The sequence below is a fragment of the Oncorhynchus keta genome, unplaced genomic scaffold (assembly GCF_023373465.1).
Source record: "Oncorhynchus keta strain PuntledgeMale-10-30-2019 unplaced genomic scaffold, Oket_V2 Un_contig_650_pilon_pilon, whole genome shotgun sequence".
Taxonomy (NCBI): Eukaryota; Metazoa; Chordata; class Actinopteri; order Salmoniformes; family Salmonidae; genus Oncorhynchus; species Oncorhynchus keta.
In genome coordinates this window covers 260,491-280,006 of record NW_026288903.1, presented here as the reverse complement: position 1 = coordinate 280,006, position 19,516 = coordinate 260,491, and the positions used below count along the sequence as shown (strand labels likewise).

Below are 19,516 nucleotides of genomic sequence, written 5' to 3'. Positions count from 1 at the left end.
GAGGCCTATCCTCCTGACTGTTGAGGCCTATCCTCCTGACTGTTGAGGCCTATCCTCCTGACTGTAGAGGCCTATCCTCCTGACTGTAGAGGCCTATCCTCCTGACTGTAGATGCCTATCCTCCAGACTGTAGAGGCCTATCCTCCTGACTGTAGAGGCCTATCCTCCTGACTGTTGAGGCCTATCCTCCTGACTGTAGAGGCCTATCCTCCTGACTGTAGAGGCCTATCCTCCTGACTGTAGAGGCCTATCCTCCTGACTGTAGAGGCCTATCCTCCTGACTGTAGAGGCCTATCCTCCTGACTGTAGAGGCCTATCCTCCTGACTGAGGATAAAGCTGTAGAGGCCTATCCTCCTGACTGTAGAGGCCTATCCTCCTGACTGTAGAGGCCTATCCTCCTGACTGTAGAGGCCTATCCTCCTGACTGTAGAGGCCTATCCTCCTGACTGTAGAGGCCTATCCTCCTGACTGTTGAGGCCTATCCTCCAGACTGTAGAGGCCTATCCTCCAGACTGTAGAGGCCTATCCTCCTGACTGTAGAGGCCTATCCTCCTGACTGTAGAGGCCTATCCTCCTGACTGTAGAGGCCTATCCTCCTGACTGTAGAGGCCTATCCTCCTGACTGTAGAGGCCTATCCTCCTGACTGTAGAGGCCTATCCTCCTGACTGTAGAGGCCTATCCTCCTGACTGTAGAGGCCTATCCTCCTGACTGTTGAGGCCTATCCTCCTGACTGTAGAGGCCTATCCTCCTGACTGTAGAGGCCTATCCTCCTGACTGTTGAGGCCTATCCTCCTGACTGTAGAGGCCTATCCTCCTGACTGTAGAGGCCTATCCTCCTGACTGTTGAGGCCTATCCTCCTGACTGTAGAGGCCTATCCTCCTGACTGAGGATAAAGCTGTAGAGGCCTATCCTCCTGACTGTAGAGGACTATCCTCCTGACTGTAGAGGCCTATCCTCCTGACTGTAGAGGCCTATCCTCCTGACTGTTGAGGCCTATCCTCCTGACTGTAGAGGCCTATCCTCCTGACTGTTGAGGCCTATCCTCCTGACTGTAGAGGCCTATCCTCCTGACTGAGGATAAAGCTGTTGAGGCCTATCCTCCTGACTGTTGAGGCCTATCCTCCTGACTGTTGAGGCCTATCCTCCTGACTGTTGAGGCCTATCCTCCTGACTGTAGAGGCCTATCCTCCTGACTGTAGAGGCCTATCCTCCTGACTGTAGAGGCCTATCCTCCTGACTGTAGAGGCCTATCCTCCTGACTGTAGAGGCCTATCCTCCTGACTGTAGAGGCCTATCCTCCTGACTGTAGAGGCCTATCCTCCTGACTGTAGAGGCCTATCCTCCTGACTGTTGAGGCCTATCCTCCTGACTGTAGAGGCCTATCCTCCTGACTGTTGAGGCCTATCCTCCTGACTGTTGAGGCCTATCCTCCTGACTGTAGAGGCCTATCCTCCTGACTGTAGAGGCCTATCCTCCTGACTGTAGAGGCCTATCCTCCTGACTGTTGAGGCCTATCCTCCTGACTGTTGAGGCCTATCCTCCTGACTGTAGAGGCCTATCCTCCTGACTGTTGAGGCCTATCCTCCTGACTGTTGAGGCCTATCCTCCTGACTGTTGAGGCCTATCCTCCTGACTGTTGAGGCCTATCCTCCTGACTGTAGAGGCCTATCCTCCTGACTGTTGAGGCTTATCCTCCTGACTGTAGAGGCCTATCCTCCTGACTGAGGATAAAGCTGTTGAGAGCCTATCCTCCTGACTGTAGAGGCCTATCCTCCTGACTGAGGATAAAGCTGACTGTGAGGCCTATCCTCCTGACTGAGGATAGAGCTGTTGAGGCCTATCCTCCTGACTGTAGAGGCCTATCCTCCTGACTGTTGAGGCCTATCCTCCTGACTGAGGATAAAGCTGTTGAGGCCTATCCTCCTGACTGTAGAGGCCTATCCTCCTGACTGTAGAGGCCTATCCTCCTGACTGTAGAGGCCTATCCTCCTGACTGTAGAGGCCTATCCTCCTGACTGTTGAGGCCTATCCTCCTGACTGTAGAGGCCTATCCTCCTGACTGTAGAGGCCTATCCTCCTGACTGTAGAGGCCTATCCTCCTGACTGTAGAGGCCTATCCTCCTGACTGTTGAGGCCTATCCTCCTGACTGTAGAGGCCTATCCTCCTGACTGTAGAGGCCTATCCTCCTGACTGTTGAGGCCTATCCTCCTGACTGTAGAGGCCTATCCTCCTGACTGAGGATAAAGCTGTAGAGGCCTATCCTCCTGACTGTAGAGGCCTATCCTCCTGACTGTAGAGGCCTATCCTCCTGACTGTAGAGGCCTATCCTCCTGACTGTAGAGGCCTATCCTCCTGACTGTAGAGGCCTATCCTCCTGACTGTAGAGGCCTATCCTCCTGACTGTAGAGGCCTATCCTCCTGACTGTAGAGGCCTATCCTCCTGACTGAGGATAGAGATGTTGAGGCCTATCCTCCTGACTGTAGAGGCCTATCCTCCTGACTGTAGAGGCCTATCCTCCTGACTGTAGAGGCCTATCCTCCTGACTGTTGAGGCCTATCCTCCTGACTGTAGAGGCCTATCCTCCTGACTGTAGAGGCCTATCCTCCTGACTGTAGAGGCCTATCCTCCTGACTGTAGAGGCCTATCCTCCTGACTGTTGAGGCCTATCCTCCTGACTGTAGAGGCCTATCCTCCTGACTGAGGATAAAGCTGTTGAGGCCTATCCTCCTGACTGTAGAGGCCTATCCTCCTGACTGTTGAGGCCTATCCTCCTGACTGTTGAGGCCTATCCTCCTGACTGTAGAGGCCTATCCTCCTGACTGTAGAGGCCTATCCTCCTGACTGTAGAGGCCTATCCTCCTGACTGTAGAGGCCTATCCTCCTGACTGTAGAGGCCTATCCTCCTGACTGTAGAGGCCTATCCTCCTGACTGTAGAGGCCTATCCTCCTGACTGTAGAGGCCTATCCTCCTGACTGTTGAGGCCTTCCTCCTGACTGTAGAGGCCTATCCTCCTGACTGTTGAGGCCTATCCTCCTGACTGTTGAGGCCTATCCTCCTGACTGTAGAGGCCTATCCTCCTGACTGTAGAGGCCTATCCTCCTGACTGTAGAGGCCTATCCTCCTGACTGTTGAGGCCTATCCTCCTGACTGTTGAGGCCTATCCTCCTGACTGTAGAGGCCTATCCTCCTGACTGTAGAGGCCTATCCTCCTGACTGTTGAGGCCTATCCTCCTGACTGTTGAGGCCTATCCTCCTGACTGTAGAGGCCTATCCTCCTGACTGTTGAGGCTTATCCTCCTGACTGTAGAGGCCTATCCTCCTGACTGAGGATAAAGCTGTTGAGGCCTATCCTCCTGACTGTAGAGGCCTATCCTCCTGACTGAGGATAAAGCTGGTGAGGCCTATCCTCCCGACTGAGGATAGAGCTGTTGAGGCCTATCCTCCTGACTGTAGAGGCCTATCCTCCTGACTGAGGATAAAGCTGTTGAGGCCTATCCTCCTGACTGAGGATAGAGATGTTGAGGCCTATCCTCCTGACTGAGGATAAAGCTGTTGAGGCCTATCCTCCTGACTGTTGAGGCCTATCCTCCTGACTGTTGAGGCCTATCCTCCTAACTGTTGAGGCCTATCCTCCTGACTGTTGAGGCCTATCCTCCTGACTGTAGAGGCCTATCCTCCTGACTGAGGATAGAGATGTTGAGGCCTATCCTCCCGACTGAGGATAGAGCTGTTGAGGCCTATCCTCCTGACTGTAGAGGCCTATCCTCCTGACTGTTGAGGCCTATCCTCCTGACTGTTGAGGCCTATCCTCCTGACTGAGGATAAAGCTGTTGAGGCCTATCCTCCTGACTGAGGATAAAGCTGTTGAGGCCTATCCTCCTGACTGTAGAGGCCTATCCTCCTGACTGTTGAGGCCTATCCTCCTGACTGAGGATAAAGCTGTTGAGGCCTATCCTCCTGACTGAGGATAAAGCTGTTGAGGCCTATCCTCCTGACTGAGGATAAAGCTGTTGAGGCCTATCCTCCTGACTGTAGAGGCCTATCCTCCTGACTGTAGAGGCCTATCCTCCTGACTGTAGAGGCCTATCCTCCTGACTGAGGATAGAGCTGTAGAGGCCTATCCTCCTGACTGAGGATAAAGCTGTTGAGGCCTATCCTCCTGACTGTAGAGGCCTATCCTCCTGACTGTAGAGGCCTATCCTCCTGACTGTAGAGAGGCCTATCCTCCTGACTGTTGAGGCCTATCCTCCTGACTGTAGAGGCCTATCCTCCTGACTGTTGAGGCCTATCCTCCTGACTGTAGAGGCCTATCCTCCTGACTGTAGAGGCCTATCCTCCTGACTGTAGAGGCCTATCCTCCTGACTGTAGAGGCCTATCCTCCTGACTGTAGAGGCCTATCCTCCTGACTGTAGAGGCCTATCCTCCTGACTGTAGAGGCCTATCCTCCTGACTGTTGAGGCCTATCCTCCTGACTGTAGAGGCCTATCCTCCTGACTGTAGAGGCCTATCCTCCTGACTGTAGAGGCCTTTCCTCCTGACTGTAGATGCCTATCCTCCTGACTGTAGAGGCCTATCCTCCTGACTGTAGAGGCCTATCCTCCTGACTGAGGATAAAGCTGTTGAGGCCTATCCTCCTGACTGTAGAGGCCTTTCCTCCTGACTGTAGATGCCTATCCTCCTGACTGTAGAGGCCTATCCTCCTGACTGTAGAGGCCTATCCTCCTGACTGTAGAGGCCTATCCTCCTGACTGTAGATGCCTATCCTCCTGACTGTAGAGGCCTATCCTCCTGACTGTAGAGGCCTATCCTCCTGACTGTAGAGGCCTATCCTCCTGACTGTTGAGGCCTATCCTCCTGACTGAGGATAAAGCTGTTGAGGCCTATCCTCCTGACTGTTGAGGCCTATCCTCCTGACTGTAGAGGCCTATCCTCCTGACTGTAGAGGCCTATCCTCCTGACTGTAGAGGCCTATCCTCCTGACTGTAGAGGCCTATCCTCCTGACTGTAGAGGCCTATCCTCCTGACTGTAGAGGCCTATCCTCCTGACTGTAGAGGCCTATCCTCCTGACTGTTGAGGCCTATCCTCCTGACTGTAGAGGCCTATCCTCCTGACTGTAGAGGCCTTTCCTCCTGACTGTAGATGCCTATCCTCCTGACTGTAGAGGCCTATCCTCCTGACTGAGGATAAAGCTGTTGAGGCCTATCCTCCTGACTGTAGAGGCCTATCCTCCTGACTGTAGAGGCCTATCCTCCTGACTGTAGAGGCCTATCCTCCTGACTGTAGAGGCCTTTCCTCCTGACTGTAGATGCCTATCCTCCTGACTGTAGAGGCCTATCCTCCTGACTGTAGAGGCCTATCCTCCTGACTGTAGATGCCTATCCTCCTGACTGTAGAGGCCTATCCTCCTGACTGTAGAGGCCTATCCTCCTGACTGTAGATGCCTATCCTCCTGACTGTTGATGCCTATCCTCCTGACTGTAGAGGCCTATCCTCCTGACTGAGGATAAAGATGTTGAGGCCTATCCTCCTGACTGTTGAGGCCTATCCTCCTGACTGAGGATAAAGCTGTAGAGGCCTATCCTCCTGACTGTAGAGGCCTATCCTCCTGACTGAGGATAGAGCTGTTGAGGCCTATCCTCCTGACTGTAGAGGCCTATCCTCCTGACTGAGGATAGAGCTGTTGAGGCCTATCCTCCTGACTGAGAGGCCTATCCTCCTGACTGTAGAGGCCTATCCTCCTGACTGTTGAGGCCTATCCTCCTGACTGTAGAGGCCTATCCTCCTGACTGAGGATAGAGCTGTTGAGGCCTATCCTCCTGACTGTTGAGGCCTATCCTCCTGACTGTTGAGGCCTATCCTCCTGACTGTAGAGGCCTATCCTCCTGACTGTAGAGGCCTATCCTCCTGACTGAGGATAGAGCTGTTGAGGCCTATCCTCCTGACTGTTGAGGCCTATCCTCCTGACTGTAGAGGCCTATCCTCCTGACTGAGGATAAAGATGTTGAGGCCTATCCTCCTGACTGTAGAGGCCTATCCTCCTGACTGAGGATAAAGCTGTTGAGGCCTATCCTCCTGACTGAGGATAAAGCTGTTGAGGCCTATCCTCCTGACTGAGGATAAAGCTGTTGAGGCCTATCCTCCTGACTGAGGATAAAGCTGTTGAGGCCTATCCTCCTGACTGTAGATGCCTATCCTCCTGACTGTAGATGCCTTCCTCCTGACTGAGGATAAAGCTGTTGAGGCCTATCCTCCTGACTGAGGATAAAGCTGTTGAGGCCTATCCTCCTGACTGAGGATAAAGCTGTTGAGGCCTATCCTCCTGACTGAGGATAAAGCTGTTGAGGCCTATCCTCCTGACTGTAGATGCCTATCCTCCTGACTGTAGATGCCTATCCTCCTGACTGAGGATAAAGCTGTTGAGGCCTATCCTCCTGACTGAGGATAAAGCTGTTGAGGCCTATCCTCCTGACTGTAGAGGCCTTTCCTCCTGACTGTAGATGCCTATCCTCCTGACTGGATAGAGGCCTATCCTCCTGACTGAGGATAAAGCTGTTGAGGCCTATCCTCCTGACTGTAGAGGCCTATCCTCCTGACTGTAGAGATGTTGAGGCCTATCCTCCTGACTGTAGAGGCCTATCCTCCTGACTGTAGAGGCCTTTCCTCCTGACTGTAGATGCCTATCCTCCTGACTGTAGAGGCCTATCCTCCTGACTGTAGAGGCATCCTCCTGACTGTAGAGGCCTATCCTCCTGACTGTAGATGCCTATCCTCCTGACTGTAGAGGCCTATCCTCCTGACTGTAGATGCCTATCCTCCTGACTGTTGATGCCTATCCTCCTGACTGTTGAGGCCTATCCTCCTGACTGTAGAGGCCTATCCTCCTGACTGAGGATAAAGATGTTGAGGCCTATCCTCCTGACTGTTGAGGCCTATCCTCCTGACTGAGGATAAAGCTGTAGAGGCCTATCCTCCTGACTGTAGAGGCCTATCCTCCTGACTGAGGATAGAGCTGTTGAGGCCTATCCTCCTGACTGTAGAGGCCTATCCTCCTGACTGAGGATAGAGCTGTTGAGGCCTATCCTCCTGACTGTTGAGGCCTATCCTCCTGACTGTAGAGGCCTATCCTCCTGACTGTTGAGGCCTATCCTCCTGACTGTAGAGGCCTATCCTCCTGACTGAGGATAGAGCTGTTGAGGCCTATCCTCCTGACTGTTGAGGCCTATCCTCCTGACTGTTGAGGCCTATCCTCCTGACTGTAGAGGCCTATCCTCCTGACTGTAGAGGCCTATCCTCCTGACTGTAGAGGCCTATCCTCCTGACTGTTGAGGCCTATCCTTCTGACTGTAGAGGCCTATCCTCCTGACTGAGGATAAAGCTGTTGAGGCCTATCCTCCTGACTGTAGAGGCCTATCCTCCTGACTGAGGATAAAGCTGTTGAGGCCTATCCTCCTGACTGAGGATAAAGCTGTTGAGGCCTATCCTCCTGACTGAGGATAAAGCTGTTGAGGCCTATCCTCCTGACTGAGGATAAAGCTGTTGAGGCCTATCCTCCTGACTGAGGATAAAGCTGTTGAGGCCTATCCTCCTGACTGTAGAGGCCTATCCTCCTGACTGTAGAGGCCTATCCTCCTGACTGTAGAGGCCTATCCTCCTGACTGTAGAGGCCTATCCTCCTGACTGTTGAGGCCTATCCTCCAGACTGTTGAGGCCTATCCTCCAGACTGTTGAGGCCTATCCTCCTGACTGAGGCCTATCCTCCTGACTGTGAGGCCTATCCTCCTGACTGTAGAGGCCTATCCTCCTGACTGTAGAGGCCTATCCTCCTGACTGAGGCCTATCCTCCTGACTGTAGAGGCCTATCCTCCTGACTGTAGAGGCCTATCCTCCTGACTGAGGATTGAGGCCTATCCTCCTGACTGAGAGGCCTATCCTCCTGACTGTTGAGGCCTATCCTCCTGACTGTAGATGCCTATCCTCCTGACTGTAGATGCCTTTCCTCCTGACTGAGGATAAAGCTGTTGAGGCCTATCCTCCTGACTGAGGATAAAGCTGTTGAGGCCTATCCTCCTGACTGTAGATGCCTTTCCTCCTGACTGAGGATAAAGCTGTTGAGGCCTATCCTCCTGACTGAGGATAAAGCTGTTGAGGCCTATCCTCCTGACTGAGATAGCCTATCCTCCTGACTGTAGAGGCCTTTCCTCCTGACTGTAGATGCCTATCCTCCTGACTGTAGAGGCCTATCCTCCTGACTGAGGATAAAGCTGTTGAGGCCTATCCTCCTGACTGAGGATAGAGGCCTATCCTCCTGACTGTAGAGGCCTATCCTCCTGACTGTTGAGGCCTATCCTCCTGACTGTAGAGGCCTAAAGCCTGACTGTAGATGCCTATCCTCCTGACTGTAGAGGCCTATCCTCCTGACTGTAGAGGCCTATCCTCCTGACTGTAGAGGCCTATCCTCCTGACTGTAGATGCCTATCCTCCTGACTGTAGAGGCCTATCCTCCTGACTGTAGATGCCTATCCTCCTGACTGTTGATGCCTATCCTCCTGACTGTTGAGGCCTATCCTCCTGACTGTAGAGGCCTATCCTCCTGACTGAGGATAAAGATGTTGAGGCCTATCCTCCTGACTGTTGAGGCCTATCCTCCTGACTGAGGATAAAGCTGTAGAGGCCTATCCTCCTGACTGTAGAGGCCTATCCTCCTGACTGAGGATAGGATAGAGCTGTTGAGGCCTATCCTCCTGACTGTAGAGGCCTATCCTCCTGACTGAGGATAGAGCTGTTGAGGCCTATCCTCCTGACTGAGGCCTATCCTCCTGACTGTAGAGGCCTATCCTCCTGACTGTTGAGGCCTATGCTCCTGACTGTAGAGGCCTATCCTCCTGACTGAGGATAGAGCTGTTGAGGCCTATCCTCCTGACTGTAGAGATGAGGCCTATCCTCCTGACTGTAAAGCTGAGGCCTATCCTCCTGACTGTAGAGGCCTATCCTCCTGACTGTAGAGGCCTATCCTCCTGACTGAGGATAGAGCTGTTGAGGCCTATCCTCCTGACTGTTGAGGCCTATCCTCCTGACTGTTGAGGCCTATCCTCCTGACTGAGGATAAAGATGTTGAGGCCTATCCTCCTGACTGTAGAGGCCTATCCTCCTGACTGAGGATAAAGCTGTTGAGGCCTATCCTCCTGACTGAGGATAAAGCTGTTGAGGCCTATCCTCCTGACTGAGGATAGAGCTGTTGAGGCCTATCCTACGGACTGGGGATAAAGCTGTTGAGGCCTATCCTCCTGTCTGAGGATAAAGCTGTTGAGGCCTATCCTCCTGACTGTTGAGGCCTATCCTCCTGACTGTTGAGGCCTATCCTCCTGACTGTAGAGGCCTATCCTCCTGACTGTAGAGGCCTATCCTCCTGACTGTTGAGGCCTATCCTCCAGACTGTTGAGGCCTATCCTCCAGACTGACTGAGGCCTATCCTCCAGACTGTTGAGGCCTATCCTCCTGACTGTAGAGGCCTATCCTCCTGACTGTAGAGGCCTATCCTCCTGACTGTAGAGGCCTATCCTCCTGACTGTAGAGGCCTATCCTCCTGACTGTAGAGGCCTATCCTCCTGACTGTAGAGGCCTATCCTCCTGACTGTAGAGGCCTATCCTCCTGACTGTAGAGGCCTATCCTCCTGACTGTAGAGGCCTATCCTCCTGACTGTAGAGGCCTATCCTCCTGACTGTAGAGGCCTATCCTCCTGACTGTAGAGGCCTATCCTCCTGACTGAGGATAAAGCTGTTGACTACGTCGGCGAGTGGATGAACCGCCGCTACCCTCCGTTCTATTGGCAAACGTGCAATCACTGGAGATTAAACTGGACGAGCTCTGTTCGAGACTATCCTATCAATCACTGGAGATTAAACTGGACGAGCTCTGTTCGAGACTATCCTATCAATCACTGGAGAATAAACTGGACGAGCTCTGTTCGAGACTATCCTATCAATCACTGGAGAATAAACTGGACGAGCTCTGTTCGAGACTATCCTATCAATCACTGGAGAATAAACTGGACGAGCTCTGTTCGAGACTATCCTATCAATCACTGGAGATTAAACTGGACGAGCTCTGTTCGAGACTATCCTATCAATCACTGGAGAATAAACTGGACGAGCTCTGTTCGAGACTATCCTATCAATCACTGGAGAATAAACTGGACGAGCTCTGTTCGAGACTATCCTATCAATCACTGGAGAATAAACTGGACGAGCTCTGTTCGAGACTATCCTATCAATCACTGGAGAATAAACTGGACGAGCTCTGTTCGAGACTATCCTACCAATCACTGGAGAATAAACTGGACGAGCTCTGATCGAGACTATCCTATCAACGGGATCTGAAGAACTGTAGTATCACGTTATGTTTCACTGAGTCGTGGCTGAACAAGGACACAGCTGAACTGAAATCCGCCTCATTTTCAAACTGAACTGGGGCGGCAGCGTAGCCTAGTGGTTAGAGCGTTGGACTAGTAACCGGAAGGTTGCGAATTCAAACCCCTGAGCTGACAAGGTACAAATCTGTCGTTCTGCCCCTGAACAGGCAGTTAACCCACTGTTCCTAGGCCGTCATTGAAAATAAGAATGTGTTCTTAACTGACTTGCCTGGTTAAATAAAGGTAAAAAAAAAAAAAAAAAAAAATAAAAAATCCGACTCATTTTCACCTGTGCAACTAGAGGTGTGAACTAGATCCACACAGACACATATAATACTAGATCACCTTTACTACACACAGACACACATAAAACTCTAGATCACCTTTACTCCACACACAGAAATGCATACACCGCCTACAAAACAGGAAGTACCAGCCACGTGCTCAATACAGAAGTGGTCCGACGAAGCGGATGCTAAGCTACAGGACTGTTTCCCTATCACAGAATGGAATATGATCAGAGTAGCACAGACTGGAATATGTTCTGGGATGTTACTGATGGTATGCTACATTGTCCCTAGCACAGACTGGAATATGTTCTGGGATGTTACCGATGGTATTGAGGAGTATGCCACAGTCACCGGCATCATTAAGAAGTGCATCTAGGACGTTGTCGCCACAGTGATCGTACGTACATATCCCAAACAGAAGCAATGGATTATAGGCAACATCCGCACTGAGCTAAAGAGCTGCCGCTTTCAAGGAGTGGGACACAAATCCGGAAGCTTACAAGAAATCCTGCTACTCCCTCAGACAAATCATAAAACAGGCAAAGCATCAATATGGGACTAAGATTGAATCCTACTACACCTGCTCTGGCGTTTTTCGGATGTGGCAGGGCTTTCAAACTACTACGGATTACAAAGGGAAACCCAGCCGTGAGCAGCCCAGTAACCCGAGCCTAACAGAGCTTTTATGCCTTTTATGCTGGCTTCAAGGTAAGCAACACCGAATCATGCATGAGAGCACCAGCTGTTCCGGACGACTGTGTGATCACACACACACGGTAGACGATGTGAGTGAAAGACCTTTACACAGGACGAGTACTGACCAGCTGGCAAGTGACTTTTACAACCTCCCTGACCCAGTCTGTAAATACCACCATGTTTGAAGCAGACCACCATAGTCCCTGTGTCCAAGAACACCAAGGTAACCTGTCTAAATGACGATTGCCCCGTAGCACTCACATCTGTAGCCATAAAATTCTTTGAAAGGCTGGATGGCTCACATCAACATCATTGTCCAAGAAACCCGAGACCCTCTCCAATTTGCATACCGCACCAACAGATCCACAGATGATGCAATCTCTATTGCACTCCAGAACTGTACTTTCCCACCTGGACAAAAGGAACACCTATGTGAGAATGCTGTTCATTGACTACAGCTCAGCGGTCAACACCATAGCGCCAAGCTCATCACTAAGCTAAGGACCCTGGGCTGCCTCAACGATGCAGTTCATCAGTCAATAACAATCAGGTCTAGTCAGACTAACACTAGAAGTATTACAAGAGGTAGTATGCATAGTACTACGTAGTACTAAATCAAATCAAAGTTTATTTGTGACGAGCACCGAATACAACAGCCACATAGCAGCAACGACCCGGGGAATAGTTACATGGGGAGAGGAGAGGGGGATGAATGAGCCAATTGTAAACTGGGGATTATTAGGTGACCGTGATGGTTTGAGGGCCAGATTGGGAATTTAGCCAGGACACCAGGGTTAACACCCCTACTCTTACGATAAGTGCCATGGGATCTTTAATGACCTCAGAGTCAGGACACCCGTTTAACGTCCCACCCGAAAGACAGCACCCTACACAGGGCAATGTCCCCAATCACTGCCCTGGGGCATTGGGATATTTTGTTTAGACCTGAGGAAAGAGTGCCTCCTACTGGCCCTCCAACACCACTTCCAGCAGAATCTGGTCTCCCATCCAGGAACTGACCAGGACCAACCCTACTTCGCTACAGAAGCAAGCCAGCAGTAGTATGCAGGGTGGTATGTTGCTGACCAGGGCCAACCCTGCTAGCTTCAGAAGCAAGCCAGCAGTGGTATGCAGGGTGGTATGCTGCTGACCAGGACCAACCCTGATTAGCTGCAGAAGCAAGCCAGCAGTGGTATGCAGGGTGGTATGCTGCTGACCAGGACCAACCCTGCTAGCTTCAGAAGCAAGCCAGCAGTGGTATGCAGGGTGGTATGTTGCTGACCAGGGCCAACCCTGCTAGCTTCAGAAGCAAGCCAGCAGTGGTATGCAGGGTGGTATGTTGCTGGCCAGGACCAACCCTGCTAGCTTCAGAAGCAAGCCAGCAGTGGTATGCAGGGTGGTATGCTGCTGACCAGGACCAACCCTGCTAGCTTCAGAAGCAAGCCAGCAGTGGTATGCAGGGTGGTATGTTGCTGACCAGGGCCAACCCTGCTAGCTTCAGAAGCAAGCCAGCAGTGGTATGCAGGGTGGTATGTTGCTGGCCTATATACAGTAGAGAGGCTATATACAGTAGAGAGGCTATATACAGTAGATAGGCTATATACAGTAGATGGTATATACAGTGGTATATTGCTATATACAGGCCTATATACAGTAGAGAGGCTATATACAGTAGAGAGGCTATATACAGTAGAGAGGCTATATACAGTAGAGGCTATATACAGTAGAGAGGCTATATACAGTAGAGAGGCTATATACAGTAGAGAGGCTATATACAGTAGAGAGGCTATATACAGTAGAGAGGCTATATAAGGACACTAATCCAGATGCTACATAGTAGTATTGGACTGTCTGGTGACTAGCTCGTGGCAGTTGTGTTATTCGAGCCCTGTCCTGTCCTCTCATCCCTGAACAGTAGTGTGTGTGTGTGTGTGTGTGTGTGTGTGTGTGTGTGTGTGTGTGTGTGTGTGTGTGTGTGTGTGTGTGTGTGTGTGTGTGTGTGTGTGTGTGTGTGTGTGTGTGTGTGTGTGTGTGTGTGTGTGTGTGTGTGTTTTAATCAGCAGTGGAGGCAGTCACCCCAACAGTCACCCCAACAGTCACCCCAACAGCAGTGGAGGCAGTCACCCCAACAGCAGTGGAGGCAGTCACCCCAACAGTCACCCCAACAGTCACCCCAACAGCAGTGGAGGCAGTCACCCCAACAGTCACCCCAACAGCAGTGGAGGCAGTCACCCCAATCACCCCAACAGCAGTGGAGGCAGTCACCCCAACAGTCACCCCAACAGCAGTGGAGGCAGTCACCCCAATCACCCCAACAGCAGTGGAGGCAGTCACCCCAATCACCCCAACAGCAGTGGAGGCAGTCACCCCAACAGTCACCCCAACAGCAGTGGAGGCAGTCACCCCAACAGTCACCCCAACAGCAGTGGAGGCAGTCACCCCAACAGTCACCCCAACAGCAGTGGAGAGAACAGTGGGAGTGGCTCTGTAGGAGTACCCATCGCTATGCCAACAGCCTCTCCAACAGGTAACACACAGGAAAGGCACTTCTCTATGGCCACCCAGCTACTGCACGGTCACACACACCACATCTGAGTTTTGGATTTCCATTTCCTAAGGAGGTTGTGAGGCTAAAGAAACAAAGCTCTGTTAGAGCAGGTAGAAAGGTAAGAAGGGATCCCTCCCAGCGCCCACAGCAGCAGTGTTGGTCTGTATGTCCAACACCCTGTTAACCCAAAGACAATCTGCTTTATCTTTCAGTTCTCGCTGTCTCTCTCCCCTCCCTGTCCTTTATTTGTCTCTTTTACTCTCTCCTCCTCTGCTGGTGGGGCTACAGGGATCTCTCCTCCTGCTACCCAATCCCCACTGTCCGCACCTGACCGCGCCCCTAACACTGAGGCCCAATCGGCTGAGGCTGTGGCCGAGGCCCCTCTTCCCGCCCAATATCCTCTCTCTGCTGCAGCAATCTCGGCGGAAGGTGAGTGACTCCACCCCTCTCCTCACCCCATTGTCCCTCCTCACCCTCTCTCCCCCATCACTCCCTCCTCACCCCATTGTCCCACATCACCCTCTCTCCCCCATCACTCCCTCCTCACCCCATTGTCCCACATCACTCCCTCCTCACCCTCTCTCCCCCATCACTCCCTCCTCACCCTCTCTCCCCCATCACTCCCTCCTCACCCTCTCTCCCCCATCACTCCCTCCTCACCCTCTCTCCCTCCTCACCCCATTGTCCCACATCACCCTCTCTCCCCCATCACTCCCTCCTCACCCAACTCCCTCCTCACCCTCTCTCCCCCATCACTCCCTCCTCACCCCTTTATTCCACATCACCTTCTCTCCCCCATCACTCCCTCCTCACCCCATTGTCCCACATCACCCTCTCTCCCCCATCACTCCCTCCTCACCCCATTATTCCACATCACCCTCTCTCCCCTCACTCCCTCCTCACCCCATTGTCCCACATCACCCTCTCTCCCCTCGTCCTCCCATCACTCCCTCCTCACCCCTCGTCCCCCCACATCACCCTCTCTCCCCTCGTCCTCCCATCACTCCCTCCTCACCCCTCGTCCCCCCCACATCACCCTCTCTCCCCTCGTCCTCCCATCACTCCCTCCTCACCCCACATCACCCTCTCTCCCCTCGTCCTCCCATCACTACCTCCTCACCCCTCGCCCCCCCCACATCACACTCCCTCCTCACCCCCTTCAGGAGCATCCCTCTCCTTTGTCCCTGTAGCTCAAGCCATCCCTCTCCTTTGTCCCTGTAGCTCAAGCAATCCCTCTCCTTTGTCCCTGTAGCGCAAGCCATCCCTCTCCTTTGTCCCTGTAGCTCAAGCATCCTTTCTCCTTTGTCCCTGTAGCTCAAGCCATCCCTCTCCTTTGTCCCTGTAGCTCAAGCCATACTTTCTCCTTTGTCCCTGTAGCTCAAGCCATCCCTCTCCTTTGTCCCTGTAGCTCAAGCCATCCCCCTCCTTTGTCCCTGTAGCTCAAGCCATCCCTCTCCTTTGTCCCTGTAGCTCAAGCCATCCCTCTCCTTTGTCCCTGTAGCTCAAGCCATCCCTCTCCTTTGTCCCTGTAGCTCAAGCCATCCCTCTCCTTTGTCCCTGTAGCTCAAGCATCCCTCTCCTTTGTCCCTGTAGCTCAAGCCATCCCTCTCCTTTGTCCCTGTAGCTCAAGCCATCCCTCTCCTTTGTCCCTGTAGCTCAAGCCATCCCTCTCCTTTGTCCCTGTAGCTCAAGCCATCCCTCTCCTTTGTCCCTGTAGCTCAAGCATCCCTCTCCTTTGTCCCTGTAGCTCAAGCCATCCCTCTCCTTTGTCCCTGTAGCTCAAGCCATCCCTCTCCTTTGACCCTGTAGCTCAAGCCATCCCTCTCCTTTGTCCCTGTAGCTCAAGCCATCCCTCTCCTTTGACCCTGTAGCTCAAGCCATCCCTCTCCTTTGTCCCTGTAGCTCAAGCCATCCCTCTCCTTTGACCCTGTAGCTCAAGCCATCCCTCTCCTTTGACCCTGTAGCTCAAGCCATCCCTCTCCTTTGTCCCTGTAGCTCAAGCCATCCCTCTCCTTTGACCCTGTAGCTCAAGCCATCCCTCTCCTTTGACCCTGTAGCTCAAGCCATCCCTCTCCTTTGACCCTGTAGCTCAAGCCATCCCTCTCCTTTGTCCCTGTAGCTCAAGCCATCCCTCTCATTTGTCCCTGTAGCTCAAGCCATCCCTCTCCTTTGTCCCTGTAGCTCAAGCCATCCCTCTCCTTTGTCCCTGTAGCTCAAGCCATCCCTCTCCTTTGTCCCTGTAGCTCAAGCCATCCCTCTCCTTTGTCCCTGTAGCTCAAGCCATCCCTCTCCTTTGTCCCTGTAGCTCAAGCCATCCCTCTCCTTTGACCCTGTAGCTCAAGCCATCCCTCTCCTTTGTCCCTGTAGCTCAAGCCATCCCTCTCCTTTGTCCCTGTAGCTCAAGCCATCCCTCTCCTTTGACCCTGTAGCTCAAGCCATCCCTCTCCTTTGTCCCTGTAGCTCAAGCCATCCCTCTCCTTTGTCCCTGTAGCTCAAGCCATCCCTCTCCTTTGTCCCTGTAGCTCAAGCCATCCCTCTCCTTTGTCCCTGTAGCTCAAGCCATCCCTCTCATTTGACCCTGTAGCTCAAGCCATCCCTCTCCTTTGTCCCTGTAGCTCAAGCCATCCCTCTCCTTTGACCCTGTAGCTCAAGCCATCCCTCTCCTTTGTCCCTGTAGCTCAAGCCATCCCTCTCCTTTGACCCTGTAGCTCAAGCCATCCCTCTCCTTTGTCCCTGTAGCTCAAGCCATCCCTCTCCTTTGACCCTGTAGCTCAAGCCATCCCTCTCCTTTGACCCTGTAGCTCAAGCCATCCCTCTCCTTTGTCCCTGTAGCTCAAGCATCCCTCTCCTTTGACCCTGTAGCTCAAGCATCCCTCTCCTTTGACCCTGTAGCTCAAGCCATACTTTTCCATGAAGTAGTTTTTAAAAATCTCAGTATGCCACAGAGATGGGACCGTTGGGTATTAAACAATGTCTCTTAATAGAGCTGTAATTTAGTTTCATGTCTTCCTTCAGAAACAGCAGGTTTATAATTGCTCTCCTGCTGACTGTGGTGTTGTACCAGTGTGGGCCCAGCATGAGGTCCCAAGTGACAGTAATTAGTAGCACTAGACTGTGTTACTCTAGAGTACCCCCTGCTGGGCCCAGGTTGCTGGTGAAGGGGGGTCTGGATCATCAGTCTGGGCCTGTCCATCGCTTGTCTCACATAGTATAGTACCGTTGAGAATACTGATTCACTCTCTGCGGAGGGTAGGGAGTGAACTACGACCCGACTATCTGTGGAGACCGGGCGGGTAATCTGTGTGTAAATTTATTAAAAATCCTACAATGTGATTTTCTGGATTTCTTTTCTCATTTTGTCTGTCATAGTCAAGGTGTACCTATGATGAAAATTACAGGCCTCTCTCATCTTTTTAAGTGGGAGAACTTGCACAACTTGCTCTGTGATGCTGAGATCTATAGTGGAGATGTTCATGTTGTGAGCTCTGTGATGCTGAGAGCTGTATTGAGAGATGTTCATGTTGTGAGCTCTGTGATGCTGAGAGCTGTATTGGAGATGTTCATGTTGTAAGCTCTGTGATGCTGAGATCTATAGTGGAGATGTTCATGTTGTGAGCTCTGTGATGCTGAGATCTATAGTGGAGATGTTCATGTTGTGAGCTCTGTGATGCTGAGAGCTGTATTGGAGATGTTCATGCTGTGAGCTCTGTGATGCTGAGATCTATAGTGGAGATGTTCATGTTGTGAGCTCTGTGATGCTGAGAGCTGTATTGGAGATGTTCATGCTGTGAGCTCTGTGATGCTGAGATCTATAGTGGAGATGTTCATGTTGTGAGCTCTGTGATGCTGAGAGCTGTATTGAGAGATGTTCATGTTGTGAGCTCTGTGATGCTGAGAGCTGTATTGGAGATGTTCATGTTGTAAGCTCTGTGATGCTGAGATCTATAGTGGAGATGTTCATGTTGTGAGCTCTGTGATGCTGAGAGCTGTATTGAGAGATGTTCATGTTGTGAGCTCTGTGATGCTGAGAGCTGTATTGGAGATGTTCATGTTGTGAGCTCTGTGATGCTGAGAGCTGTATTGAGAGATGTTCATGTTGTGAGCTCTGTGATGCTGAGAGCTGTATTGGAGATGTTCATGTTGTGAGCTCTGTGATGCTGAGATCTATAGTGGAGATGTTCATGTTGTGAGCTCTGTGATGCTGAGAGCTGTATTGGAGATGTTCATGCTGTGAGCTCTGTGATGCTGAGATCTATAGTGGAGATGTTCATGTTGTGAGCTCTGTGATGCTGAGAGCTGTATTGGAGATGTTCATGCTGTGAGCTCTGTGATGCTGAGATCTATAGTGGAGATGTTCATGTTGTGAGCTCTGTGATGCTGAGAGCTGTATTGAGAGATGTTCATGTTGTGAGCTCTGTGATGCTGAGAGCTGTATTGGAGATGTTCATGTTGTAAGCTCTGTGATGCTGAGATCTATAGTGGAGATGTTCATGTTGTGAGCTCTGTGATGCTGAGAGCTGTATTGAGAGATGTTCATGTTGTGAGCTCTGTGATGCTGAGAGCTGTATTGGAGATGTTCATGTTGTGAGCTCTGTGATGCTGAGAGCTGTATTGAGAGATGTTAATGTTGTGAGCTCTGTGATGCTGAGATCTATAGTGGAGATGTTCATGTTGTGAGCTCTGTGATGCTGAGAGCTGTATTGAGAGATGTTCATGTTGTGAGCTCTGTGATGCTGAGATCTATAGTGGAGATGTTCATGTTGTGAGCTCTGTGATGCTGAGAGCTGTATTGAGAGATGTTCATGTTGTGAGCTCTGTGATGCTGAGAGCTGTATTGGAGATGTTCATGTTGTAAGCTCTGTGATGCTGAGATCTATAGTGGAGATGTTCATGTTGTGAGCTCTGTGATGCTGAGAGCTGTATTGAGAGATGTTCATGTTGTGAGCTCTGTGATGCTGAGAGCTGTATTGGAGATGTTCATGTTGTAAGCTCTGTGATGCTGAGATCTATAGTGGAGATGTTCATGTTGTGAGCTCTGTCATGCTGAGATCTATAGTGGAGATGTTCACGTTGTCCCCTTGTTGCTCCTCCATCCCATTCCTTCAGCATGGAGCCCTATGTTACGACCTCCCCGTGCCTCAGACAGAGCATGGTGCAGTCTGAGAGTTGTCAGGTAATGATTTCCTGTCTGTCTCCTCTCCTCCAGTCTCAGATGCACCTCCTCCTGCAGAGGAGGAGTCGGCCGTGATTGAGTACAGTGACCCCTACGCCGAGGAGGACCCTCCCTGGGCGCCACACACCTACCTGGAGAAAGGTATGCTCTAGCTCCACCCCCTAGCCCTAGCTCCACCCCTAACCCTAGCTCCACCCCCTAGCTCCACCCCTTGTCCTATGACATCAATAGGTTAGTTCTCATATCATACCGATTTGATAAATGGTTCATCGGTGCTTCAGACCTAATCCTGTTGACTCCTCTCTACGACCGCGCAGCAGACGAGGCGCTGTCGTAACTGATAATACTGACTGATCTGTGCCTCGTCTCTCCTCTTCAGTTGTCGCTGTCG

The 19,516-nt window shown here is 51.7% G+C and overlaps 1 protein-coding gene across 16 annotated transcripts in view; it reads left to right on the top strand.

Annotated features, from left to right (window-relative positions):
• Positions 1-19,516, top strand: part of LOC118378876 (abl interactor 2-like) — an 83,810-nt gene that overhangs the window by 61,824 nt on the left and 2,470 nt on the right. For 5 of the 16 annotated variants that reach the window (XM_052511213.1, XM_052511228.1, XM_052511226.1 and 2 more), the window contains 3 exons: positions 13,465-13,931; positions 14,241-14,381; positions 19,159-19,266. In XM_052511213.1, coding sequence (XP_052367173.1) covers positions 13,465-13,931; positions 14,241-14,381; positions 19,159-19,266 — 716 coding nt within the window. The remainder of the gene's footprint in view (positions 1-13,464; positions 13,932-14,240; positions 14,382-19,158; positions 19,267-19,516) is intronic. The other 11 variants (XM_052511224.1, XM_052511223.1, XM_052511222.1 and 8 more) reach the window with 11 other exon arrangements.